Consider the following 26,662-nt stretch of genomic DNA (forward strand, 5'->3'; position numbering starts at 1 on the left):
TGCCCTTTGCCGTTCTTGCTCCCAGGTGACCACAGACCTCTACCAGGTGCTCGCAAACAAAGGGTACGTGCTGGAGTATCGGGGGGTGGTTAAGGTCAAAGGTAAAGGGGAAATGACGACCTACTTCCTGAACGAAGGGCCGCCCAGCAGTTAGCGGCCGAGGCAGCGGCGATGCCGGGACGATCCCCGCTTCTTTTTTTTTCCAGAGACACAGCGCCACCGAGCGAGGACTCGCAGTGTGAGCCGGTTGGCTTACAGAGCTAGAGAGACGCCGTCACTTGAATCCCCGAGCAAAGAGGGAAAAAGAAAAACTTCTGAAAGGACTTTCAAAAAGGAAAGTGTTCTTGGTGAGAGGAAGATGTTCTCGTTTTGACAGCCATTTTGGCTCGCGTCCAACGTCGAAGGACGCGTGTTGTCCCTCATGTCTTGGCCTCTCTCTCAGGCTTCTTGAAAGATGCAAAGTCTGTTTATTTAAAACAACGCCTTTTAGCCTGTGTCAAAAGAAGATTACCGCTGTACATAAGGCTACTTTTTATTTTCACTCTGAGGTTTGTTTGTTTTTCTTTTTTCTTTTTTTTTTTTTAATTTCACATGAATTATGAACAGGTACTCATACTTTTGTTTCCGAATTAATTATTTATTTAGATCTCGATGTTTTTCGTGCAAAAGGTCCTTTATGAAAAAGTGTGAATACGTGCGCGCACAAATATCCAGTTTATTACACGTTACACATAAGTGTGTATGTAAATGCATATTTGTGTGCATATGAATATATGTATAAACTGAAGAGGAATATATTGACCAAAGACTAAAGTATTTACTAAAAGCAAAGGCGAGACATGTTTGATATGTTCTCGCTAACGTCAGCAATGATCACCGCCTCTGTGTGTGTTTTTCCGGGGGCAGAAGGCCTGAACCCTCCCGTCTCTTTTTGGCCAACTGCTGGCAGCACCGGCTGCTTCGTTGTTTTCATAGAAATATGTATAATTAATTTATTTTTTGTCTGTCATTCAGGCAGCGAAGAGCTGATCAACTTTAACTTTTAAAGCCGTGACGTTGCCCTCAACCTGTAAACAAAAATGACTTATAAAGACGACTACGGATGTTATGAGAAGGTGATATCTGAAATCTATATTTTGTATCTCTCGAGGACTAGAAGTAGCTCCGGCTGGGATTAGGATCCTCTTCATCCTCACTTCACAGGTCAGATTGGTTCCCTTAGAGCTCGAGCAGCCAGAGTGCAGCTGGTCTTCAGCCCTTACAGTATATATCGTCATCGCTGCTCCTTCCCTTTTCAGAGACGTATTGTTTGTTTTTTTTGTTGGTGCAAATGGAAATGAAGGAATTTAAAATCAGAGCCATCGAGGGGAGGGGGGGGGGGGGGGACCTCGGATTCCAACGCAGTGGTACCACACAGCCCGATTCTTCTGTGAAGAAGAAATAGATGAAGGAAAGAAATATATATATATATATATTGATTTTGACTGAATACTGTGCTTTGTAATCCTGAAGGGGCATAACTATTTTCACTGTGAGGTTTTTATGATACGACAAAAACTGCTTTCTTGCCAAACATAACCGCTTTGAAGCATGTCTGATTGTGGTATCTTGTTTTTATTTCCTTGTTTGTTTTAACGTAGGGTATTTTGTATCACTTCTGTATCCATCATTTGTATATTCTTAATGTTATTATTATTATTATTATTATTATTATGATGATTCTGATTAATTATTATGCTTATTATGATGATTCCATTCCAATGAGAAGGATCAAAGACCAGCACGCTTTCTTGTAAAATGCCAGTTGTAAAGCTCAAGCTCACTGGTACCAACTGATCAACTGCAGCCAATGAATTCTGCTCTTCTGTCCTAACGTACGATGCAGTGTTTCAACGGTGTGATCATGTATAGTAAGTAATAACCATTAGCTGCCTTTGCAGCGGAACCCGAGTGGTGTATGCTCACATAAGCATCGCAGTAAACACACACACACACACACACACACACACACACACACATATACAGATGATTCACTGTGCTTTTTTTTGTTATTTTATTTATGCCACTACTGCAGTATTGTAATTCTCAGTCAGGCTTTAAAGGTGACCTCTCCCTCCCACACATTCACTCCTCAGTAGTAACAGATTACATCCCTGGTGTTACACTACGTGAAGAGGACAGAATTAATAAACCTATACATATATTTATTGTATTGTTTCTCTCCCCGTCCCCCCGTCCCCCCCCCCCCCTCCTCCACGCTCAGTAGAAGTACTAATATCTGAGTTTGATTGCCTTAAGTTAAAATAAAACCAATCGTAGAACAATCAGTGAACAGGAACAGTGCCTGCTTGCTCTGCCTGGACCGCCGGTGTTCATAAAAAGGGATAAGGGCTCGTCGACAATAATCTCCAGTAGACGTCATCGTTGCAGCGACCCCGGGTTTCTCCGGCTTCAACTTTTTTTGTAATTGGGAGAATCGTCCCCCCCACCCCCCACCCACCCCCACCCTCCCTCCCCCGATTTAGCTCTTCCGACCACACTTCGACAATGGCGAAACCAACAGTTGATCACGTTTGTACCAAAGCCAGCTCACGCAGTGCTACCGGTCCCCCCTCCTCCTCCTGTGCGATGATATTTGACCTTTTGGGGCGTCAGAGGACAGTGATGTAATAGAGATCACCAACTATCTGTGACCAACGAAGAGGGATTCATATGAAGCAAAGAGTTTATAGAATGGACATGAGTTTATAAAAATGTGCATTGTATGTATTCTATTTCTATTGCTGTCCATAGACTTGTGTTGATTGTTAACTCTTGGAACGTTTTCTTTCTTTTTTGGGGGGGGGGGGGGGGGGGGACAGGAGCGGGAGGTCGTCCCCATACTACTGAAACAGTGTTTTGCTCAGGCCTGGTGAATCCTTCCCTCTTTGTTTCTGTTTCATTTGTGTTTTCCCAGAGTTGGAGGAGTTGAAAGGGGGGGGGGGGGGGTGTTGAAGGACGAGAAGAGGTGAAGACTATGACAAAGAGAAAAATAACATTTCCCCTTGAAGAAAAAAAATAATAAAAAAAAATCAATGGCTGTTTTGCATGTTCATGTATTTACTAATGTTGTTAGTTGTACCACATATAACCTGTGACTTAAAGGAACAGGCCCGTCATACATTACACAATAACTTATATATGGTATATTTTAAGAATTAAGTGGTTTACTTTGTCAATATTCACATACTTAATAACCACAGTTATTGCACAGATTATAATTTATTTATAGTTTCGACTCAAGCCTGCAAACAAAGATATTCTCAAAATTAGATGACAGAAATTGTAAGAAACATAAAAAAAAAAAAGAGATGCCTTGTTCACCAGCTGCCATTTTTTTTTATTTATTGTGAAATAAGCAGACTGGTTAATACGTCAGGCTTTGTTGCAGACTCATCGGGGGGGGGGGGGGGGGGGGTCGGACCACTAGCTAAGTGGCCAACAAAACAAGGACACTGTCACTGATGGAAAGCACCAGAGACCAGACTAAACCATTACTGTCCAGCTGCAGAGCTGCAGTATCACTGAGTGCCACTTTGCACCATCTACAGACAAGTTATGGTAAGTAACAGCCTTGTTTTTTTTATTTTTGACACACTAATCTGCCACTTGATGACATCCCATTAAGTCATTTTTGGGACATTTGATGCAGTTTGAGGGGTCAGAGCCAGTGTTCAAAAGCAGCCAGAGAATGTCCTGATATCCTTTGACTTCCTGCGTCTCCCTGATGAAACCAGCCTGTATCCATCAAGGCCCCCTTCAGGATCCAATCCCTCTGCTCTGACATATCTGTGAAGTACTTCTTCAGGAGGGATAATGAAAACATGCTTCCTTTGAGTGTTCCTGAGCAACTCTCCACATTATCTCCCAAAGTTCAGAAGTAATTATTCTGATCTCCTCTAGAGGGCATCACAGCTCCACCCTCTACAGTGGTGCCTACTGTAGATCTGAACCCTTTGAGAGGTGGCAAGATGGCTTCTTATCTTATCATTTATGTCAAATTGACCTAATATATAAAAGTGGTATTTAGTTTTTGGGATTATTTGTGTTCACACGTCCACGCTTCCTCAAGAAACGTTCTGAGCTGAAAAGGTTAAGACGAACAGCCTAGATATATACAAGAAAACAGAATATTAGTGGAAAACTGTGAATCTGTTACCAGTTTAATCACATAACTAATAACTGAAGAAGAGCGGCTGTCAGAACAGGCTGAACTCCCGGTTAGCTGCTGACATTTCTTTAACAAACCTGTGAAAGCAACACATGGATTACACTTACATCTACCTCAGATGTGGGGGAAAAAAATGAATATGAGATTTGGAAATGTTCCCTATACTTTGTCATCTCACTGTTCTTTCGGGGGAACCGTTTGACCTGAGTCCATGGCTCAGGACTCCTGGACAGCATCCACCCATACTGCTGGTTCTCCGTCAGAGGCGTCACGTACAGCTGGTTAGGGGCTGGACAACGAGAGCAGACAAGACACCGGTCACCAGGAATACAGCTGCCATTTAGATCCTACACAAGGTCCAATCCGACCGTTAACGTCTCTTCTCTGTGTCCACTCACATCTGGGTGTTTGAACCCGTTTGACCATCTCTTTGTATCGCTCGTGGCTCCCTTGGTGTATGCCAGCGCTGTAGGGGTAAACGTTGCACGTGTCTGTACACCTGAGGGGTCCCTGGGGCTCTGGAAGAGACGGAGACGGTCCCGGTCTGATGGTCCCACCATCTGTATAGAGATATGTTACTATAGTTGAAGATAATAGTCCCAAATGAGAAATTACAAAAAGTATAAGTATGTGCTTATTGTGCAGAATGGCCCATTTTAGAATTTTATATATATATATATATATATATATATATATATATATATATATATATATATTCATATCATGTTACCGGATTATAATTAGTCATGCATTAATGTGGACATCACTTTAATGTTGCAGCTGGGGTTAATTATAACCATTTGATATACTGGTAGCTTAACGTATAATGATATATCATAAGTCGTTAGTTGATTTATACAAAATATATAATATGAATAGGAACTAAATCTATCAAATATGCAGTGAAAAAAGTACAATCTTTGCAAATATGCAGTGAAAAAAGTACAATCTTTGCCAACAAAATGTAATGGAGTAACGTTAGTAGTATGAAGTAGCATGAAATGGAAATACTCGAATAAAGTACAAGTACCTCAGATTCTAAGCTAATTACATGTTCTTTTCAGTTCTATCTTGAAAAAGAGATCTTGAGACTATCTGATTAAATAAAGCAAATTAAATGAGAATCATTTCAGTTGGGTTAAAGTCGACAACATGCTGTGATTAAGGCTCCGTACAGGTCAACAAGTCCGGCTCCTCTTACCCCGAGGATGAGTCGCTGCTCCGGGATTCACGATCATCTTATCACCTGTTGGGCTTTGATAGCCCAGGTGTGTGACCCCGAAGAAGGCCATGATGCGGTCCAATAACTCCGATAGAACAAGCTTGCAAACGAGACACGGAAAGAGACAGACAGACGGAGAGACAGACAGACGGAGAGACAAACAGCGTGTAGATAAATCACAACTTTTGGTCCAGGCGTCACCGTGACAACAAGCACGTGGCAACAAGCAGCCCGCCCACCCGCTGTGTCATTTGAGGTAAACGTTGAAGAACTAAAATATAAATAAATACACAAATAAACAAACATATAAAACGGAAAGAAACAATAGATAGCACACGTTTTCGTCACTCTTTTGTTTTTTTTGTTGTTTCTTGTTTTTAGACTTTATTTACAAGATTTTTTCATTTACATTTTTTAAAATGTACATTTTTTTTAAATGTATATTTTGCTTCATTTATTTTGTTTCCCCTCCATGTCCCCTAGAAATCGTAACATTCATGTGAATAACGATGTAGTGTGTCTTTGCTTACTGCAGCTGTTCATTCAGTTCACAATCACGTAAGATTTAGGCTACATCCACACCACTCCGGTTCTATTAGAAAACGCACACGTTGAATAGGTTAACGACACTCTACGACACACTACGCCGGCGTTTAAACTGGTTTGATCAGTCGCTTGACTGTGTTGACGGAAAACACCACCGCTGTGCCATAAAGGCTTGTATAAAAAACAAGAAACAGATTTCTCTTCATGAGGAAATAAAACTACCTGAGCACAGGAGGAAGAGCTCGTTCATCTGCAGCCAAAATACAGTAAGTAACTGATCCAGAAACATTACAAAAAAAACAATTTTAAAGAGATTTAATGTCAAATTTAACAATGTTTTCTTAATTTGTACCTTTTACGACATAAAACATTTCCTCTCCTTATTATTTGAGTAATTCTCTGCATGCTGTCTTTGCTAAAACTTTGTATTATCAACAAGCAGCATGCTGGTTTCTGCGTTATTTGAAAGAAAAATGTACATAATAGAACAATGTAAATGTAACGTGTCTCAAGCACATTTGTCATGGCTATTACACGTGAGCAGCGGTGAAAGGAGTCCGGTCCGGTCCGGTACTGTGGTGTCAGTACTCAGAGCCAAATACCCAAATACAACAACCCCTTCATGGCCGCATTCCAACAAGAAAACACATCTGCAAACGTTAGATTAACACAAAGTTAGTTACCTCCACCAAGAAGGTCGTGTTTTCGGTTCTGTGTGTCTGTTTATTCGTAAATTTTTACTTTCATTAACTTTGCGAGGTTCAAATTCTTCGTAATAATCGGAAAAATCTGTTCCCCACCGATGACATTTACGTGAACGCCCCCTTAAGTGGAAACAAGAGTACAAGAGTACAACGCATCTTCTTTGTAGCATCCATGTCGTTTCTACATTACAACTTAAAATTCATGAGCGCAGTATGCACGTGAATGCACCATTGTCAGCGCACTGTGAGCGGCGGGTTCTAGTTGTGTTCAGTAATTGCTTCCTAATTGTTCCAGTGTGGGTGTGTTAGTAATCCGTGCTTGCTCTCTTTTTCTAGTTGCTAACAAACGGAACATTCTTATGTGATACCGGGTGCTGTGGGTTCTGGACAGGCAGGCAGTTGTTTGTTGAAACAGACGTAATGAGTCGAGTTATTCAGTGTTATAACGACAACACGGACAGCAGGTCAAACAAGCTATTCAACTTATGCACCTCTGCATAACTGAGTGAATCACTACTTCCTTTACACAGAGAGTGTCTGTACGCTGTTCAAGTTCTGTCGATGTATCTAGTTGTAATTTTCTTCAAACTTAATTAAAACTAATTGTTTACAATTTTTAAAGTCTTGTCAATATTCTCAGATTATCCTGTGGCACTCTCACCATTTAACCCTCATCCCTGTTACATAAAACACATACTACATATAACTCACTACGGTCTGAATAAACAGAATAAACTGTAATAAACTATCATAGCTAATTTATTTCTCCTCAAAACAACAACAAAGGAAAGAAACAACAACTTCTGGGTTAGTAGGAAGCCCAGTTTGCAGGATGAGGGTCGAATAACTATTTGCAACACATTATATAAGCGTTAATATATTTGAATGCATGTGTTCAGGGACGATTGAAGCTGGGGGCGGAAGGAGGACGACATGAAATGATGAAGGTTTGAGCTGTAGTACCGGCAAGAACTTAAAAAAACTTCCTGCAGGTATAGTACTATAGTATCACTTCAGAGATTTCAGATGCATTGCTTTCATAAAGATTTGTTATGCTTTCTGTATTAATTTGTTTTATTTGGTCTCTTTCCAGCTTTGTTTTAGGTCCGTCCTTCCCCCGTGCACCATGCGGTTGTTTTACGGTCGACACGCCTTTGCAGTTCAGGTTGCAGCTTTCATCTTGCCGGTCATCCTTTTTATTAATTACTACATTACCAACACAGCATTTCCACAACCGCCACACCCACCTGTGACGGGTGCGGTGCGACTCAGAGGACCCACCCTCAGGCCCGTCGACGCCTCGCCAGGTCTTACTTGTCGACCTGGCTTTTACTCCGAAGAGGAGCTCAGGCCTCACCTGCCGAGGCCTCCCCAAGATCCCGGGGCGCCAGGTGCTGGCGGCAAACCGTTTGCGATACGTCCACGGACTCCCGAGGAACGTAGAGAGAAATTAGATGGGTTTGCTAAGAACCAGTTCAACCAGTTTGCCAGTGACCGGATCTCCCTGCACCGAGATCTGGGTGAAGACACGCGGCATCCACAGTGAGCGCGCCCGTCGGTCATTATCTCAGCAGAAGGTCACTGACGCTGACTTATGATTCTGCCGTTCAAAAGTTTGGAATCACCTGCGACGTTGATGTTGATGGTTTGGGAAGCCGTGTTTTTCCATCCTCGGTCTACTCAGTGGTTAGCACTGTGATTTGTTAGACCATGCATGTTCATTTTATATTCCCTAATCCAATTCCAATAGTGCTAACCCTAGAATAGTGTGAAGAATAGCTTTGCTAAAGCAACACGCCGGTTAATTACAGCTTATTAGGCATTAATGCGCACTTGACTGAAGCAGAAACCTGTTCCTATTTAAATCTGCACACATTTTAATGCTGAGCTTTCAGTTTCTTCTAATGACTCTTCTATTCTTATGCAACTGTTTCTCAGAGATATCTTTGTCTCTCTCGGTCCTTTCAACTGTAAGTCTGATTGTTCTCCATGTACGAAACAAAGCCTTCATGAAAAACAGCATCTTTTTTAAAAAGAGGACTTTCTACAACCTAAAATCTGACTGCGCTGTGATCCCAAACTTTTCAACACTAGTGCACATCCAGTTACAAATCTGACAGCTGTTAACTTTCAGTTTGGCTCTGACAGATGCTCGGAACAGAGGTTTCCTCGTTGTCCCGGCCTCCCGACCACCAGCGTGATCATCGTGTTTCACAATGAGGCCTGGTCCACCCTGCTGAGGACGGTCTACAGCGTCTTGCACACGGCTCCCGCAGCCCTGCTCACAGAGATCTTACTGGTGGATGACGCCAGCACGGATAGTGAGTGTCTTCACGGTCGATGTGCATCTCATCCAAATGAGTAGACTGATTGTATCACTGTATCACTGATCTCTACAAACATATTACACTTTTCATTCACTGTATATCAGTGGTGGAGGAAGTCCTTCACTTGAAGTAAAAGTAAAATAAATTGAATCTGTACTTTTTGTGTCATATTATAAAATACGATTTTTACTTAATCAATCCTGCAGAAAATTATTGTGGCAGAGATTGATAAAAAATTACAACGGAAGAATAAGAAAAATATATAAAACAATAGAGTTGTAAATATCAAGTCTATACAAATAATACTAAATTATAGAAGTAATATTAAATTACAAAAACACAAGAATAAAACAAGAGTAATAAATAAAAGGTGTATAAGAAGTAACTCTAACACCACTGCCTTATAGAATAACAAAACAATTAAGATACATGTAGTAAAATAAGTAATAATGAGTAATAATGAGCATGATTTTGGTAGGACATGATATTGTTTTCTTAGTCCTAAATTCCTTATGTAGTATTACTGTAAGTAAAGTACTGTAACTAGCAGATAAAATGGACACACTACAAGTATTTTTACTTAAAGCGGCTTTGATTAATATTAATATAGCAATGCATCACACAATCACTTAAAATGGGTCACTTATAGCGGTGAGCCCCTGAGAATTATCGCCTGCAGCTTCTCTCAGCTCTGTGGAGCATTAAAGCATCGTTCAGCTCTTTGCTTTGGTTTTACTGTCCCGTCATCATCAGTCGCAGCAGGAAGCTGTTTCCAGCTAAAAAGCTCTGAAACCCCCTGTACACTACCTGCCTTACCTAACATGTCTCCTCCCCCTATAATGTACTTGCCTGCTCTCTCTCTCTAGATCACCTGAAGGCTCCTCTGGATGACTACGTGCGGCAGCTGAACATAGTGCGCGTTTTGCGTCAGAGGGAGAGGAAAGGCTTGATCACAGCCAGACTGATGGGAGTGCAGGCCGCACACGGAGAGGTCCTCACCTTCCTGGATTCACACTGTATGTGCTCCACATTTAGGGCCGGGTGTCATCTAAAATAAATGGTGGTACCAGTACCAACACCAGTACCTTTAAAGTGATACCAATACCAGTACTGAAGCACCTTTTTTCCTACCTCATTTGACACCCATCATGTGAATACGCAGCCCTACCCATAATGCAATGCTTGCCACCATTTTGCGTGCATGGATTCAGCCATCACATTCCACCAATGACTCCCTAGCTACACCTCTGATTGTGAAAACAAAATTTTTTACTGACAGACAAACGTGGCTCCTGTCTTCTACGTCCCCATGCAGGTGAATGCTTCCCCGGATGGCTGGAGCCTCTTCTAGCTCGGATAGCAGAGCAGCCTGCCGCAGTGGTGAGCCCGGATATCAACTCTATTAACCCGCATGACCTAAAGTTCACAAAGCCGATCCCCGACCCACAGTATTACAATCGAGGGAATTTTGACTGGAGGCTCCATTTTGGATGGGAGTACGTCCCCGAAAAGGAGGCGAAGGGAAGGATGAATGAGACACGTCCCATCAGGTAGATATGAGATATACATGCATGCTGATTTTAAAAAGCATCTCTATAAGCGGCACAATGCTCTTTGTATCCTCTTAAGTATAATGATTATTTTAATGCAATCTGCATCAAATACTTGTAGTTGTATTGACAATCATGCAAACTGGACGACTGGAGTGATGACAATCAGTCATGTTCATAGTTCATTTCACAATATTGCCTTGAAATGTGTTGATAAGTTTTACCTTCCTGGTAAACAAATGAGCTGATTTAAAATAATTTTTTACGCCTGAAATGAAGTTAAAATTAAAAGTTACAAGATTTATATGAAGGAGTATTTCTTGGCCGGAAGCGGTAACATTTCATTTTTACACTTTTGGTTTTTAAATGAATTAAACAAACAAGATATTGTTTTAGTGAGTCCTTTAGACAGAGCCAGGCTAGCTGTTTCCCCTTGATCCCAGTCTTTATGCTAAGCTAGCTATCTTTTGGGGGGGTTTTTTTAGGGTTCGATTTTCTCCCCTAACTCTCTGAAAGAAAGCAAATAAGCGTTTTTACCAAACTAATCATTGAGATGACGTCAGTTATGGAGATTGGTTTTGATTGCTTTGCGTCTGGTTCTGTAGAACTCCTACTTTTGCCGGTGGCCTGTTCTCTATATCTAAATCATACTTCCAGCACATCGGGACTTACGATGACCAGATGGAGTTCTGGGGAGGTGAGAATCTGGAAATGTCCTTCAGGGTAAGAAGTTGTCAATGATTTATAATATATACTGTATATGTATATGCTTTTAGCATGTTAACAGCTCCAGTCCTCTCTACTGCAGGTCTGGCAATGTGGAGGTCAGCTTGAGATCGTTCCTTGCTCTGTTGTGGGGCACATTTTCCGCAAAATGAGCCCACACACCTACCCCGGAAGTACCTCGGTGATCACTCGCAACCTGGTCCGGCTGGCTGAGGTCTGGATGGACGACTACAAATCGGTCTTCTATCGTTCAAACAGACAGGCTGATTCCCTTTTTAAGCAGGTTCGTACAAAAGGCACGGTATATTCATGAGCCGGGAAGTTAGTCACATTATGTTTATGATGATGATGATGGAGGCCGTGCTTCACCGTCGTCATTTTCCCCTCAGAATTCATTCGGAGATGTTTCTGAACGTCGTGAACTCAGGGAGAGATTGAAGTGCAAGAACTTCACGTGGTACCTGACCAACATTTACCCAGAGGCCTATGTGCCCGACATCACGCCGGTGAAATACGGACGGGTGAAATACTTAATAATCTACCAACATTTCAGTATCATCTTCAATGGAATGTTTGCGTTTGGAAAAACTTCGGAAACTTCCAGACTGTTGGCTGTCCAGTTACTGTGTCATTATTTTTTTTTTGTGCAGTTGGAAAACGTTGGTTGGAAGTCCTGCCTGGATGTGAAGAAGACAGAAAAAAATTGGGAGCTTGTTCGAGGTTTAAGATGTCATGTAGCAGAGGTACGCTAACTTATCTTTGATCAGTGCCTCTAAACCTGGTGGGTCAGAACAATCTTGGGGGGGGGGGGGGGGGGGTGTTCTGTTACACAAAATGATATTCATTTTTCAGATTCTTGTTTCAAATGTGTGATACTTTCAGCCCTTCAGGACCCTAAAAATTCTTAAAACGCAGCATTATACGACCGAATAATCACTGAAACTGTTTCCAAAACTGAGTTAATATCCTGTGATGAGCACAAGTCACAAGTTTACTTCATTTTAGGGGCTTGCAAGCAAAACGGCTGTGAATCTCTGTGTTTTGATGAACATAGAACAACTACTATACAGTTTATTAAAATAACACGATTATGGATTATTTAACCCATTTGTTCTATGTGTCTTTGTAGTATTTCGAGTACACGTCCCAGAGGGAGGTACGGCTCAGCGTCAGCAATGCGCTGTGTTTACATGGAGGAGCTCGCGTGTCTCTTAAAGTCTGTCGCTTGAAGGGTAAAGTGACCACAGCGGCGCCCCAGCAAGTGTGGGTCCACACGAAGGTACGACGCATTTCTACATCGGCTCAAACTCTGCAGCAACTCATGTTACGACAAGCTGCGCAAGGGAAATACTTCCCCGCTTCCTCATGCTGTCTCTCTATCTCTGAGGTTGTTTCACAGTTTCTTAATCTGAACGCGATGCTCTTACAGTTTACATTGTTGTTGTTGTTTACAGACAAAGAATCTGAAGAACCTGTCATCTGGGAAGTGTTTGACAGCGTCAGGAGGAAACCTGATTATGACCGCCTGCAACTCCAGCCAAGTCAACCAAAGCTGGGCCTTCATCTGACTCGAGGATTTCTATATTTGTGGACATTTAACTTTAATTTTTTTGTTTTCCTCTTAACACAATTCTGACGTGCTCGTATGTATATTGAAAGAGTTGTTCGTCCCTGTAGCTGTTCATACTGGCTGTAAAGGAAGCCTTCGCAGCGCAGCTCAAGTGCGAAAGATGGGGAATGAATCCACGGTTAAAGTTCAGCCAAAGCTAACAGGAGCCTTCAGCAGTCAACCAATCTAATCAAGTGACATCTTTCATAGATACGGCCTTTTGTGATATCCCTCTGCCACAGCTCTAAACACAAAGAGGGAATCTTGTGACTTTTTGGAAAACGCCCTCAGGTTTTGGTTAACTCATATTAGCTTCACCTGAACTTTAGAAGGCATGTTTTGCACAGAGTGAGGAGTTTCATTAGAAGGGTAATAATCACTGCTAGTATCAACAGGAGGAATCATTACACTGACCAATAACTAAAGGATGAGTGATATTTCATATTTGTCTTAAGGTCAACAAATTCCTTTAAAAGACCAAAAACAACAATGATCCTACAACTACTGGCTATTACTTCTGTAGCCAAAGCTTAATCATATTTCTATTTAAAACACTTCAATGAGCCACATTGTTAGCCAACTTCTTCCTTAGTTTTTTCTTGAATATTTATATCTGCAGTTCACCTTTAAGCCACATGAGAAAGCCGGAAAGTCTGTATTATTCTGATCATTTTAAACTATAACATTTAATCTAATATGAACGGCTAACGTGGATTCTTATTGTTTTACTGTTAAGAGGGGGAAAACACCCTGTGAACTCTCCCTAAATGTATGCATTTGGGTTCATTTATAAAGTATTTAAAATGTGTATGTTTTCAATAACACATGCATCAAACAAAAATGTGATTCATCTAATATCTCTCTTCAACATAAATCAAGATAATATAAGGTGATGGTGGTAAAATGGTCAGGAAATGGTCACAATAGATAAGGCCTATTGTTTGTCAGTTTTAAACGTGTATTTGTATGTATTGTGTGTCTTGTGTGTTCTTTTTTTGTATATCTTTGTATTTTGTCTTTACCTTGTACCGTTTGTTATCGTGCTTTCCTGGTTTTGACCTGCCAGGGAACTACAGATGCAAATGATCTTGAAGCTATGATCTGGTACGGTTTTAAACTGTACATATAAAATAAATGAATAAATGATCACCAGCATTTTCCTTTAAAACATCTATCATTTTCTTTCAATGTTCTTATTTATGTATTAAATGTTTCTTGTAATCAGGAAACATAGTGACTGAGAGGTTGTGTTCAAAGATTAAACAAAACAATTGTTCATTTTTCCTCTTGCTCCTTTTTTTGTTTTGTTGTTTCATCATCATTGTTGAGAAGAATGAAACACATTCCACCTGTCTGGTTTTCCATTATTGGCGGTGTGTTGCGCGCGCGTGTGTGTGTGCGTGAGCGTGAGGGGGGGTCGTAGTGTCAAACCACGCCCATCGGCCGAGTCGATGACGTCACTTGATCGGACGCGCGATGGGGACTCGAGCGAGCGCTGGTGAGTTTCTCCCCAAACCAATAAAAAAGAACCCTCTCCGTTTCCTCTTTGTCACTTAAACAGGGAAGTAGGCAGGACTCTGTCTGAGGGAGTGAGTTTACTGTGACGCCTCTGGTACGACGCTGTCAGTCCACGGTTTGACGCTTAAACTGCCCGTTGACGGATCCGTGAGTAGCAGGAGATTCACTTCTATAGCGCTAACTTATAACCGTTAGTCACTGTCGCGTGCGTATATAGGCTAATGTTGGTTTCAAGCTAGCTGCTGTTTTGCTAGCTGCGGAGCGGAAGTTTTTGAATTGTGTCGCTCGTCAAGTCCGTCATGTTCAACGCATGAACATGTTAAGGGCATGATGACAGAGCGGTTTTTAGTTTTAGTTAGCCCAGCATGCAGTCAGCGAGAACGGGGGGAAAAAAAAGTAACGTAATGTGGTTAAAATAGCAGCATATTGTGAGCTGTTTCAGCCTGGATGTTGGGAGCTAACATGATGAGCAGCAACATGTCAGCCCTCGTTATCTTGAGGTGTTTATCCGAACGTATCCAGCGTAGCGTTTAGCCCTCTAAATACGGGATTATGTGGAGGATTCGACTAATATCATTATAGTTTGTTGTGTGTCGGGCTAAGTCTGGGAGCTAGTGGCAGTGGTCCGACAGGAAATACACGTGCTGTGCTTCTGAGTGTTGTTTATGTTAATGCCGGGGATGATGTTCATCTGTAAGCTCACGTGACTGTTGATTGCTGTTATTTGTGCGTTTCAGGAATGCGTTGCAGATTTGTCCATTTTTTACGCAGTCGTAGTTAAAGGAAACGCTTCACCCGCTAAATTGCCGTTTGTGTTGAAATCAGTGAAGAAGTACTTCCTGATGAGGCTCATTGTTGCCGTGATTCACGAGGAAATCCTGCTTTATTATCTCTGCCAAAAATCTTGCTCCTTATCTTTTAATTGTTGGTTAATGGAGGAAGTAATGGACCAACGCCAGTGTGTCTTTTCCTCTTGGCCCAGTAGTAAAAGTCTCACACAGCCTACTTTACAGCTAAAACAAATAATGCTGTGTTTTAAGAGTTTAATCTCGTCTTTATTTGGCATATGTGCAACAATACATGTTACAGGGCTGGTCAATGAAAATGACAACAATGTAAAGAAAAAAGAACATGCAAATAAAGAAGATTGAAGACTTAAAAAGTAGTGCAGAGGTCCTCATTATAATATAGTATACAGAGAAAATGATACCGTGGTTTCAGGCATCCACTGGTTTCTGCCGGTAACGATTATTTTCATTATTGATTAATCTGACTATTATGTTTTCTATTAACCACTAAATGTTAATAATTGGACATTTTTCTAAATATTTTTCATAGAAGATAAAAGAAACCAGGAAATGCCACCAAAAATGACTTGAAACAATACATATGTGTTTTTAAAATATGAGAAAATGGTGACCCAATTCTGAGAAAGTGAAAGATATTCAATTTACAATTTAAAAAAACAAAACAGGAAATGCTGAAAATCCTCACATTTGTGAGGCTAAAACCAGTGAACGTTTGGATCTTTTGCTTGAAAAACCCACTTAAACAAAGATTTGAATATCAGACTTGTTGATTAGTTTTCTGTCTTTTCATCTTGGACAATCACACAATCATTTAAGTACCATTCAGTTAGTATGAAAATGGCAGTGCGGACTTTGACTCTGCTTCGCCTGAACTGCAACGATTATCTAAAGATATTCAGGTTCAACCAGCCAGGAGCAAAGATCCATTCTATTCACATATGACTCAACGACTCCCAGACTTCCTCCCGTTTCTCTCTTTATTGAATCATCTGCCACACTGGTACGTTCTGTATCAGCAGGGTACTGTCTGTATTTGTCTCCCCGATGTTGGTTTAACATGTAGAAGAACTTTGGTTAATCATTATTTACTGTTTTTTTTTTCTTCTGCTTTTTAGAGAAAATGAGCAACCTTCCCCTCTCTCGGTCGGAGGTGTTTGGGGAGCTGAGGAAGGAGCTGCATGAAGATAAAGAGTTCGATCAGTCCGCTCACATCTTCATCATCATGGGAGCGTCGGTGAGAGCAGGGAGGGGAGGGGAGTCCACAGCTAGTCAGTGGATGAATTAAATATGCTGCAACACTTGAGAAATAAAATGAAATGGTCTTAATCCTAAAAAATGTACTGCGTGATTTTAAAAATATGAATTCATCTTTTAGGACCAACCAGGAGCATGTAACTATTCTCTATGTACATCTACAGTTCAGGCCTCTTAGGCAACACTTGTTGTAATTACAACGAATGAGTACTGCAATAATTGCACGTGTGTGTGTGTGTGTGTGTGTGTGTGTGTGTGTGTGTGTGTGTGTGTGTGTGTGTGTGTGTGTGTGTGTGTGTGTGTGTGTGTGTGTGTGTGTGTGTGTGTGATTAAGGAACTGTTGAAACTGATTTCACCAATCTTATGCAAACAAGCGCCACACCGAGCTTCTCATCTAAGCTTTCAAAAGTCCAACACGGAGACAGAGAAACCTCACGGTTCCTCTTTTCAACAGTGTGTAAATCATATCTCTTAAAGGTAACACACCCCTCAAATGGATCTGTTTATTGTAGTCACACACACACGCGATAACTTATAATATGAAATATGTGTATAACAGCTTTCATTTGATTAAAGACAGTGAGAAATTCAAACGTTTTAGTTGAATTGTGTTATTTTACAAAGAATAAGTCAACCAAGTTTGTGACTTTCAATCTCACAGACATAATTCATTTCCTTTACTGCTAAAATAAATAGAATAATAAGTCGATCGATCATATAATGTGGTAACAAATGTCCTTTTTTTTAACTTTTTTACTCTTTTACTATTTCGTCATTCTGGTCAGGTGTCGAGTTGAGGAACTAAAATCATTTCAGGCGGTTTTAGAACTGTTTCCTTGTGTCTTCGTTACAGTTTACGATTCTTCTTCTTCTTCTCTACCCGACCGTCCAAACGTGTCTCCTACTCATTCATCACTTTCTATGAGTTTAAAGCTTCTTTATATGGAATTCAAAGCACACCGATTGACTCCACACGGCTCTCAACATGGCGAGGACTGAGCAGTTTGTTTATATATTTGTGGATTTTTTTTTTTCTTTCTTTTTTTCTTACACTTTTCCACAATTTGTGTGCTTTTGAAAAAAATCTAAAAATCGCAAATTACAGATGTGAATCGTTCTGTGTGCCTTCATTAATATTGAGACGAATCAGGTGACATGTCTGCTGCTTTACCGTCGCACAGTGTTAAAGTCATGCGTGACAAATAATACTCAACAACAACTACTACCCCAGCTGCATATCTGCTGTAGAAGCATTGCAATGCTTTATTAAAGCCACAGATGAACCATTATTCTAACAACGACCCACAGTGTTTGACTCGTGGTTGTGACGCTTCTCTCTCCGGTGAAACATTACTCCTGACTGTATCTTTAGATTATAAGTAGTTGTTTGCTGTCATATTAATGCTTCTCAATGCTCAAACTAGAACTTCTAGTCTGCCTGCATATTGCATTTTTCGGTGTCCTTCTTTCTCTGTTTGCTCAGTTGGGGAATGAGTTCTTTCTTTCTTTCTTTCTTTCTTTTTTTTGCAGTGTCACTGACGGTCAGCTTTTTTCTTTCACTGGCATAGGAAGTAGTGTGTGTGTGTGTGTGTGTGTGTGTGTGTGTGTGTGTGTGTGTGTGTGTGTGTGTGTGTGTGTGTGTGTGAGAGAGAGAGAATGGCGAGATACCTTTTCATGTTTATCATCAAGCGTTAACTTACAGTCACGCCACACTATCAAACATTTACTCACTGATACTATTTCAATGGTTCTGGCGCTGCAGCTGCATGATGATATGAAAGGTTTGTTCAACAGGTTTGTCCTCTGCTTGTGTTGTGTTATGACTTTGTTCATACCACACCAAATGAATGACCAACCTCTTAACCTCAGTGTGACACTAAAGACACTTTTCTGTTCAGTTCTTCTCATCTGCAGTTATTTAATTTAAGTTGACTTGTAATGGCCGGTCCTGTCTTCTCCTTGTATTGATCTGAGGCTCATCTCAGATGTCTCACTTCCTTCTGTCGTACTCATCTCGTAGTGAAACCACTAAGCAACAGGTTCTTCAACATGATTCCTTTTGGCACCAGGGATCGTCTTTTGTCTCCACACAGTCTGCCGCTGGTTGTCAATTACTCTCAGTGGGATTACTGAAGTGGCGCAATCCCTAAAATAAGCCAAAGCTGCCTACTTACCTGTTGCCAGACCGTGTGACCTGTGGCGCTGCAGCAGCGTGTGTCATGGAAAAAACGAAATGAGCCCTCTGACAAAGTGGTTAAATACGGTGCACCGTAAAACCAAACACGGCATCCACACCTCATGAGTGTGTGTTGTGACCTATGTTTATTTGGTGAAATCATATTTGTGATTGTGTGTTTGCACCTTTTTTTTTTTTTTTTTAGGGGGATCTGGCTAAGAAGAAGATCTACCCAACTCTATGGTGAGCGAACCTCTGACCCCAGTGAAAAGCCCAAAGCCGAGTCTGAGGAATGCCTCTTCTTCTGATGGACGGCAGCTTCTGAAGTTTGACTCGTGTGTCTCTCTGCTCTCTCCCAGGTGGCTGTTCAGAGACGGCCTCCTCCCTGAGCAGACCTATTTCGTGGGCTTTGCTCGCTCCGACCTGACCGTTGATGCCATTCGGACTTCTTGCTTGCCGTACCTGAAGGTAAAACTGCACTTTTGAGACGCAACCAACAGATCTGAGGGGAGATGGAGGAATTCAGAGCAGACGGTAGCAAAAATAATACGCAACTTTGTAAATAAAAACCTTTCAAAGCAAGAGAATAATGTCTTTAGGTCCATCTGCCATTAATCCTTAAAGCGATGATGAACCTACAGAGATTTATCACCTTAATCTGCAGCTTTACAGAGCTTTATAGTGAGTTTAAGCTTATTGTTTAGCTGAGTTGTTTACGAGTTTTGCCGCGTGAACTTAAAAGGTGACGATATGTCAGTGTTGCGTTAACGGTTCGGTTCTGCTGCCCCCAAGTGGCCGAACTAAGTCTTTTTTCAAAACCTCCTTATTTAATCCGTGGTTGTGTAAATGTTCCCACCCTCTGACCCAGGTGACGGATAAAGACGCGGAGCGGTTGTCGGCCTTCTTCAGGAGGAACACGTACATCAGCGGGAAATATGCTGACGAGAGTTCCTTCTCCAAACTCGACACGCACATCGCGTCTCTCCCCGGAGGACCCGAGGCAAACCGTCTCTTCTACCTGGCGCTGCCGCCCACCGTCTACCACGACGTCGCCAAGAACATCAAGCACCGCTGTATGAGCACCAAGTCAGTACACTGCTGCAACCTACATCCTCCAAAATGATACAGTTAAAGCAACACCTCTCTAAAACAAGAGTGTGTGTGTGTGTGTGTGTGTGTGTGTGTGTGTGTGTGTGTGTAGGGGCTGGACCAGGGTGATCGTAGAGAAGCCGTTTGGACACGACCTTCAGAGCTCCGAGGAGCTGTCCACTCACCTCTCCTCGCTCTTCACCGAGGACCAAATCTACCGTATAGATCACTATCTGGGCAAGGAGATGGTGCAGAACCTCATGGTGCTCAGGTGAGGAAAGCATCGGTCCGATAAGGACGCTTCATTGAGCGCGTTTCCTCATTGAATGGGGATATTGTGAACGTGTGTAGAGGAAGAAAGTCTCAACACGTTTGTTGAGATTGTTTATGCATGTTGTCACGAACGGCAGTCTTTTCCCACTAGGGGAGGGTCTTTCTCAGCGGGAATTAACAGGACCTGTCTCTGTCTCTGTGTGTGTGTCACAATAATGTGACGGTCATTGCAGGTTTGGGAACCGAATCTTCGGGCCGATCTGGAACCGGGACAGCGTGGCCTGCGTTGTTCTCACCTTTAAAGAACCGTTTGGGACTCAGGGACGAGGAGGCTACTTTGATGATTTTGGCATCATCCGGTGAGTTTTATTTTTTTATGTTTTATGACGATGATCACAGCGGTCCTCATCCTCCTCTCCGTCTTTCGTGTGACCACCTGTTTGTTCCCTTTGCCCCCCCCCCCCCCCCCCCCCCCCCCCCCCGACCAGTGATGTCATGCAGAACCACTTGCTCCAGATGCTCTGCCTGGTGGCCATGGAGAAACCAGCTTCCACCAGCTCTGATGATGTCAGGGATGAAAAGGTACAACAATCGCCTCCCAGAGACCCTCGCCTCTCAACGCCTCCTCAAACACTGCTGCACATGATTCACGTTTGTCTTGTAGGTGAAGGTGCTGAAGTGCATCACTCCGGTGTCCATATCTGACGTGGTGCTGGGTCAGTATGTGGGGAATCCAGAGGGGGAGGGAGACGCCAAACTGGGTTATCTCGATGATCCCACAGTTCCTAAAGGATCCACTCAGGCCACCTTCACCACCGCTGTACTTTATGTGCACAACGAACGCTGGGACGGTAAACGCACCGCGATCCACACTGATGTCACGTTCTCCTGTTCTCTTTCCTAAGGCTTCGGCATTAAAACCTTTCGCTCCTCCAGGTGTTCCTTTCATCCTTCGCTGTGGAAAAGCACTGAACGAGAGGAAAGCTGAGGTGCGGCTGCAGTTCACAGACGTCCCGGGGGACATTTTCGGAAACCAGTGTCGCAGGAATGAGCTCGTGGTACGCGTGCAGCCCAACGAGGCCGTCTATGCCAAGATGATGAGCAAGAAGCCCGGCGTCTACTTCAGCCCTGAGGAAACCGAGCTGGACCTCACCTACAAGAGTAGATACAAGGCATGTTCAAGTTTATGCATAGAGCAAGTGATTTTATACATAGCATTACAAGGAAAGTAGCTATCTGTATCGGGTCTCTAGTTTCTTAGCCGAATGTTTTTTAAATTAAGAAAGAAACGATTTAAAATGCGCGTCTTGTTTGCAGGATGTGAAGCTTCCAGACGCCTACGAGCGTCTCATCCTGGACGTCTTCTGTGGGAGTCAGATGCACTTTGTACGCAGGTGTGTCTTTTGTTTTTCCACTAGTGTCGTCTCATGTTACTGCATGTAAACTAAACCTACCAGTTCTTCGCACTAGATGGCGACACAGTGCATCTTTTCTCTGCTGTTGACTGTTTGTTAAAACCTTGCATACAGCTGTGACGTCCTGCACCGCACGCTGACTTGTTTGTCTTTGCAGCGATGAGCTAAGGGAAGCATGGAGGATCTTCACTCCTCTTCTTCATCACATAGACAGAGAGAAGCCCAAACCTCTTTCTTACAAATATGGAAGGTAGGAAATGTTGTTCAGTATTCCTTCAATTGGAAAAAGGGTTTTGAATACAGAGTGTTGACTGTGATCGTTTCACGTTCTTTTTGTCAGCCGGGGCCCGACCGAAGCAGACGACCTGGCAAAGAAAGTCGGATTTCGCTACGAAGGCACTTACAAATGGGTCAACCCTCACAGATTGTGAACTGTGATGCGATGAGGGAGGAGAGGTAGGATAGCAGCAGCAGTAAGTGAGCAGTGTCACGTTTCACTGCTCCGGTGTCTTTAGGGGAAAGGAGGAGTTTCCACCATGTGGATCCATCGCTGTAGCAGAAACAAGCTATCATTTCTCAGGGATGGCAATTATTCCTTGGAACCAGTTCATCAGACATTCAAAAGATAATGATCTATTCATGCTGTCATCATGGGCTTCTTCTTGGGGTTTTAAAAAAAAAAAAAAAAAAATACATTCACAGCAACTTTCCATGTTTTATATTTGAGAGGTGGGACCAATTCAGTTGGAGAGTGAACAAAATAAAATCAGTGAACAAACGCACAACACAGGTCTGATGAACTCGCTCCATGTCTGGATGGTAAATGGAATAACTGAATAACAATAGCAGAGCAACAACAGAACACTCGAGCTGAGTCACGCTCAGTCACTGTACCAAAGACGGTCACTGAACACAGCGGAGACGAGGGAACAACGGGAGCCATTGTTCACCAGCCGTCACTCTTAATAACCATCGTGATTGTAATACCATTATGCTTTGACTGCAGTTATTAATCACACTTAGCGGAGTTTCTTTTTACGACTTTACTTACTCTCTGTCTGCCTCCTTTAAGCTAGATAGACGATGTGGGCACTTTTTCTCTTCGAAGCATTCAAACTGGAATAGTCTTAATTAAGAGTCGTTGTGAACGAGCGCTCTGTCTTTAGTAGCCTTCTTCTGAGCTCCATTCCCTTTTTTTTGTTTACATGTTTATTTAAGCTGCTGATGTTTATTTCCACATTTCAAGATATTCAGACAGCAGCGGTGCGTCTACCACAGGTCAACAGTGAATGTCTATGTACTGAATACTGCTGTTAACTGCACAATGTAAAGCTAGCTGCGTTTCCACTTCTTGTAATGAATAAACTGGCTTTGCTTCTCTGTTGACGCGTTTCATGCTCTGTGGTTTTTATTGTCGTAGCTTCTTTCATTTCTACAACGTTCACTAGATTTACTGCCTCTGTCAACCAGTCAAGATGCAGATGATGTCATCCATTCATCATTTTATGCTGTCAGACATTTGTGTGAAATTGGCATAATTGGCATATGAGTTATTGAGGAAGCCCTTGTCCTCAAATGTCAAACCTGCAGTCAGAAACCTGGGTGTGATATTTTACAACTTTTCTTTTGAAAAACATGTTAGTAATGTTTTTATCAGTTAAGGAGCTCCTCACAGATCAGGTCTTTTCTGTCGTGGCCTGATCTTCAGAAGGTCTTCCACACTTTGATCTCTTCTCGTTCGGGTTATTGTAACTCGTTGTACTAGTCATAGTATAGCATGTCGAAAAAAAAGTCATAGTATAGCATGTCGAAAAAAAAGTCATAGTATAGCATGTCGAAAAAAAAGTCATAGTATAGCATGTCGAAAAAAAAGTCATAGTATAGCATGTCGAAAAAAAAGTCATAGTATAGCATGTCGGAAAAAAGTCATACTATAGCATGACTTTTTTTGAACATGCTATACTATGACTTTTTTTATGAAATACTATAATATGACTTTTTTATGAAATACTATACTATGACTTTTTTCAACATGCTATACTATGACTTTTTTTATGAAATACTATACTATGACTTTTTTTATGAAATACTATAATATGACTTTTTTATGAAATACTATACTATGACTTTTTTTCGACATGCTATACTATGACTTTTATGATATACTATGATTTTTTTTTGACATACTATACTATGACTTTTTTTATGAAATACTATACTATGACTTTTTTTCGACATGTAATACTAAGACATTTTTTGGTCATATTTTTCTGTCAGGTGACCGTGGTTAAGTGGAGAGCAGGGCTACCTTTCAATCAGAAAGTCCTAGGTTCAATTCCCGGTCCCGGTAGTCTCATGTCAACATGTCCTTGAGCACACATGAATTTTTTTTCGACATGCTATACTATGACTTTTTTCGACATGCTATACTATGACTTTTTTTCGATATGTTATACTATGACTTTTTTATGACATGCTATACTATGACTTTTTTTATGAAATACTATACTATGACTTTTTTTCGACATGTTATACTAAGACATTTTTTGGTCATGTTTTTCTGTGAGGTGACCGTGGTTAAGTGGAGAGCAGGGCTACCTTTCAATCAGAAAGTCGTAGATTCAATTCCCGGTCCCGCTAGTCTCATGTCAACATGTCCTTGAGCACACATGACTTTTTTTATGACATGTTATACTATGACTTTTTTCGACATGCTATACTATGACTTTTTATCGATATGTTATACTATGACTTTTTTTCGACATGTTATACTATGACTTTTTTATGACATGCTATACTATGACTTTTTTTTCAACATACTATACTATGACTTTTTTTTCGACATGCTATACTATGACTTTTTTTCGACATGCTATACTATGACTTTCGACATGCTATACTATGACTTTTTTTCGACATGCTATACTATGACTTTCGACATGCTATACTATGACTTTTTTTCGACATGCTATACTATGACTTTCGACATGCTATACTATGACTTTTTTTTCAACATACTATACTATGACTTTTTTTCGACATGCTATACTATGACTTTCAACATGCTATACTATGACTTTTTTTCGACATGTTATACTATGACTTTCGACATGCTATACTATGACTTTTTTTCGACATGCTATACTATGACTTTCGACATGCTATACTATGACTTTTTTTCAACATGCTATACTATGACTTTTTTATGACATACTATACTATGACTTTTTTTCGACATGCTATACTATGACTTTTTTTAGACATGTTATACTATGACTTTTTTCGACATGCTATACTATGACTTTTTTTCGATATGTTATACTATGACGTTTTTTCGACATGTTATACTATGACTTTTTCGACATGCTATACTATGACTTTTTTTCGACATGCTATACTATGACTTTTTTTCGACATGCTTTACTATGACTTTTTTTCGACATGCTATACTATGACTTTTTTTTCAACATACTATACTATGACTTTTTTATGACATATTATACTATGACTTTTTTTCAACATGCTATACTATGACTTTTTTAGACATGTTATACTATGACTTTTTTATGACATACTATACTATGACTTTTTTTCAACATGCTATACTATGACTTTTTTTCGACATGCTTTACTATGACTTTTTTTCGACATGCTATACTATGACTTTTTTTCGACATGCTATACTATGACTTTTTTTTCAACATGCTATACTATGACTTTTTTATGACATACTATACTATGACTTTTTTTCAACATGCTATACTATGACGTTTTTTCGACATGTTATACTATGACTTTTTTTCGACATGCTATACTATGACTTTTTTTAGACATGCTATACTATGACTTTTTTATGACATGCTATACTATGACTTTTTTTTGACATGTTATACAATGACTTTTTTTTCGACATGCTATACTATGACTTTTTTTATGAAATACTATACTATGACTTTTTTTCGACATGTTATACTAAGACATTTTTTGGTCATGTTTTTCTGTGAGGTGACCGTGGTTAAGTGGAGAGCAGGGCTACCTTTCAATCAGAAAGTCCTAGGTTCAATTCCCGGTCCCGCTAGTCTCATGTCAACATGTCCTTGAGCACACATGACTTCTTTTATGACATACTATACTATGACTTTTTTCGACATGCTATACTCTGACTTTTTTTCGATATGTTATACTATGACTTTTTTTTCGAAATGCTATACTATGACTTTTTTTTGACATACTATACTATGACTTTTTTATGAAATACTATACTATGACTTTTTTTTCAACATACTATGCTATGACTTTTTTTTCGACATGCTATACTATGACTTTTTTTCGACATGTTATACTATGACTTTTTTATGAAATACTATACTATGACTTTTTTTTCAACATACTATGCTATGACTTTTTTTTCGACATGCTATACTATGACTTTTTTTCGACATGTTATACTATGACTTTTTTTCAACATACTATGCTATGACTTTTTTTTCGACATACTATACTATGACTTTTTTCGACATCCTATACTATGACTTTTTTTCGACATGCTATACTATGACTTTTTTTTCAACATACTATACTATGACTTTTTTTCGATATGTTATACTATGACGTTTTTTCGACATGTTATACTATGACTTTTTTATGACATGCTATACTATGACTTTTTTTCGACATGCTATACTATGACTTTTTTTCGACATGCTATACTATGACTTTTTTTCGACATGCTATACTATGACTTTTTTTCAACATGCTATACTAAGACTTTTTTTAGACATGTTATACTATGACTTTTTTGACATGCTATACTATGACTTTTTTTCGATATGTTATACTATGACTTTTTTGACATGCTATACTATGACTTTTTTTCGACATGCTATACTATGACTTTTTTTCGATATGTTATACTATGACTTTTTTTTCGACATGCTATACTATGACTTTTTTTCGACACGCTATACTATGACTTTTTTTCAACATACTATACTCACAGAAAAACATGACCAAAAAACGTCATAGTATAACATTTTGAAAAAAAGTCATAGTATAGCATGTCGAAAAAGTCATAGTATAACATGTCGAAAAAAGTCATAGTATAGTATGTTGAAAAAAAAGTCATAGTATAGCATGTCGAAAAAAAGTCATAGGATAGCATGTCGAAAAAAAGTCATAGTATAGCATGACGAAAAAAAGTCATAGTATAACATGTCGAAAAAAGTCATAGTATA

General features: G+C 40.5%; 4 protein-coding genes across 7 annotated transcripts in view; 3 read left to right on the plus strand and 1 right to left on the minus strand.

Moving 5' to 3' along the window:
• LOC137886951 (adenylate cyclase type 6-like) overlaps window positions 1-3,433 on the plus strand; it is a 28,766-nt gene extending 25,333 nt beyond the window's left edge. For both annotated transcript variants that reach the window (XM_068729679.1, XM_068729681.1), the window contains one exon: window positions 26-3,433. In XM_068729679.1, the coding sequence (XP_068585780.1) occupies window positions 26-154 (129 nt within the window). In that variant the 3' untranslated portion in view covers window positions 155-3,433. The remainder of the gene's footprint in view (window positions 1-25) is intronic.
• A 532-nt stretch (window positions 3,434-3,965) lies between these two features.
• On the minus strand, window positions 3,966-6,734 carry LOC137886981 (sperm microtubule inner protein 11). 2 transcript variants are annotated; one of them, XM_068729722.1, is made up of 5 exons: window positions 6,662-6,734; window positions 5,412-5,532; window positions 4,609-4,770; window positions 4,376-4,499; window positions 3,966-4,287 (listed from the first exon to the last, which is right to left on the minus strand). In XM_068729722.1, exons 2-5 carry the CDS (start codon window positions 5,500-5,502, stop codon window positions 4,239-4,241), a joined length of 426 nt encoding a protein of 141 aa, XP_068585823.1. In that variant the 5' UTR covers window positions 5,503-5,532; window positions 6,662-6,734; the 3' UTR covers window positions 3,966-4,238. The 2 variants fall into 2 exon arrangements, with proteins under 2 accessions (XP_068585823.1, XP_068585824.1); XM_068729723.1 differs by lacking the exon at window positions 6,662-6,734 and having other exon boundaries at window positions 5,412-5,622.
• On the plus strand, window positions 6,139-14,172 carry LOC137886960 (polypeptide N-acetylgalactosaminyltransferase 6-like). The gene is made up of 12 exons (XM_068729693.1): window positions 6,139-6,244; window positions 7,582-7,674; window positions 7,776-8,224; window positions 8,831-9,003; window positions 9,876-10,025; window positions 10,325-10,559; window positions 11,165-11,282; window positions 11,368-11,568; window positions 11,675-11,806; window positions 11,936-12,028; window positions 12,415-12,564; window positions 12,740-14,172. Exons 3-12 carry the CDS (start codon window positions 7,809-7,811, stop codon window positions 12,851-12,853), a joined length of 1,782 nt encoding a protein of 593 aa, XP_068585794.1. The 5' UTR covers window positions 6,139-6,244; window positions 7,582-7,674; window positions 7,776-7,808; the 3' UTR covers window positions 12,854-14,172.
• A 183-nt stretch (window positions 14,173-14,355) lies between these two features.
• Window positions 14,356-22,812, plus strand: LOC137886963 (glucose-6-phosphate 1-dehydrogenase). 2 transcript variants are annotated; one of them, XM_068729698.1, is made up of 13 exons: window positions 14,356-14,392; window positions 16,337-16,455; window positions 18,857-18,894; window positions 19,011-19,119; window positions 19,520-19,737; window positions 19,853-20,011; window positions 20,247-20,372; window positions 20,502-20,595; window positions 20,678-20,864; window positions 20,950-21,185; window positions 21,331-21,407; window positions 21,586-21,678; window positions 21,769-22,812. In XM_068729698.1, exons 1-13 carry the CDS (start codon window positions 14,371-14,373, stop codon window positions 21,857-21,859), a joined length of 1,569 nt encoding a protein of 522 aa, XP_068585799.1. In that variant the 5' UTR covers window positions 14,356-14,370; the 3' UTR covers window positions 21,860-22,812. The 2 variants fall into 2 exon arrangements, with proteins under 2 accessions (XP_068585799.1, XP_068585800.1); XM_068729699.1 differs by lacking the exon at window positions 14,356-14,392 and adding an exon at window positions 14,433-14,559.
• The last annotated feature ends 3,850 nt before the right edge of the window (window positions 22,813-26,662 follow it).

This window comes from Cebidichthys violaceus, unplaced genomic scaffold, assembly GCF_023349555.1.
Source record: "Cebidichthys violaceus isolate CVI_PGR_0920_01 unplaced genomic scaffold, fCebVio1.0.p SCAF_47, whole genome shotgun sequence".
Lineage (NCBI taxonomy): Eukaryota > Metazoa > Chordata > Actinopteri > Perciformes > Stichaeidae > Cebidichthys > Cebidichthys violaceus.

Bases quoted from the DNA above. Each gene is read 5' to 3' on its own strand.
- LOC137886981 (XM_068729722.1), bottom strand. From the start codon at position 5,502: ATGGCCTTCTTCGGGGTCACACACCTGGGCTATCAAAGCCCAACAGGT. The intron at 4,771-5,411 runs GTAAGAGGAGCC...ATCTCTATACAG, and splicing joins AGCAGCGACTCATCCTCGGG to ATGGTGGGACCATCAGACCG. The intron at 4,500-4,608 runs GTGAGTGGACAC...CTCGTTGTCCAG, and splicing joins ACGGGTTCAAACACCCAGAT to CCCCTAACCAGCTGTACGTG.
- LOC137886960 (XM_068729693.1), top strand. From the start codon at position 7,809: ATGCGGTTGTTTTACGGTCGACACGCCTTTGCAGTTCAGGTTGCAGCT. The intron at 11,569-11,674 runs GTTCGTACAAAA...TTTTCCCCTCAG, and splicing joins CTGATTCCCTTTTTAAGCAG to AATTCATTCGGAGATGTTTC. The intron at 11,807-11,935 runs GTGAAATACTTA...TTTTTTGTGCAG, and splicing joins CGCCGGTGAAATACGGACGG to TTGGAAAACGTTGGTTGGAA.
- LOC137886963 (XM_068729698.1), top strand. From the start codon at position 14,371: ATGGGGACTCGAGCGAGCGCTG. The intron at 20,012-20,246 runs GTGAGGAAAGCA...CGGTCATTGCAG, and splicing joins CAGAACCTCATGGTGCTCAG to GTTTGGGAACCGAATCTTCG. The intron at 21,186-21,330 runs GCATGTTCAAGT...TCTTGTTTGCAG, and splicing joins CCTACAAGAGTAGATACAAG to GATGTGAAGCTTCCAGACGC.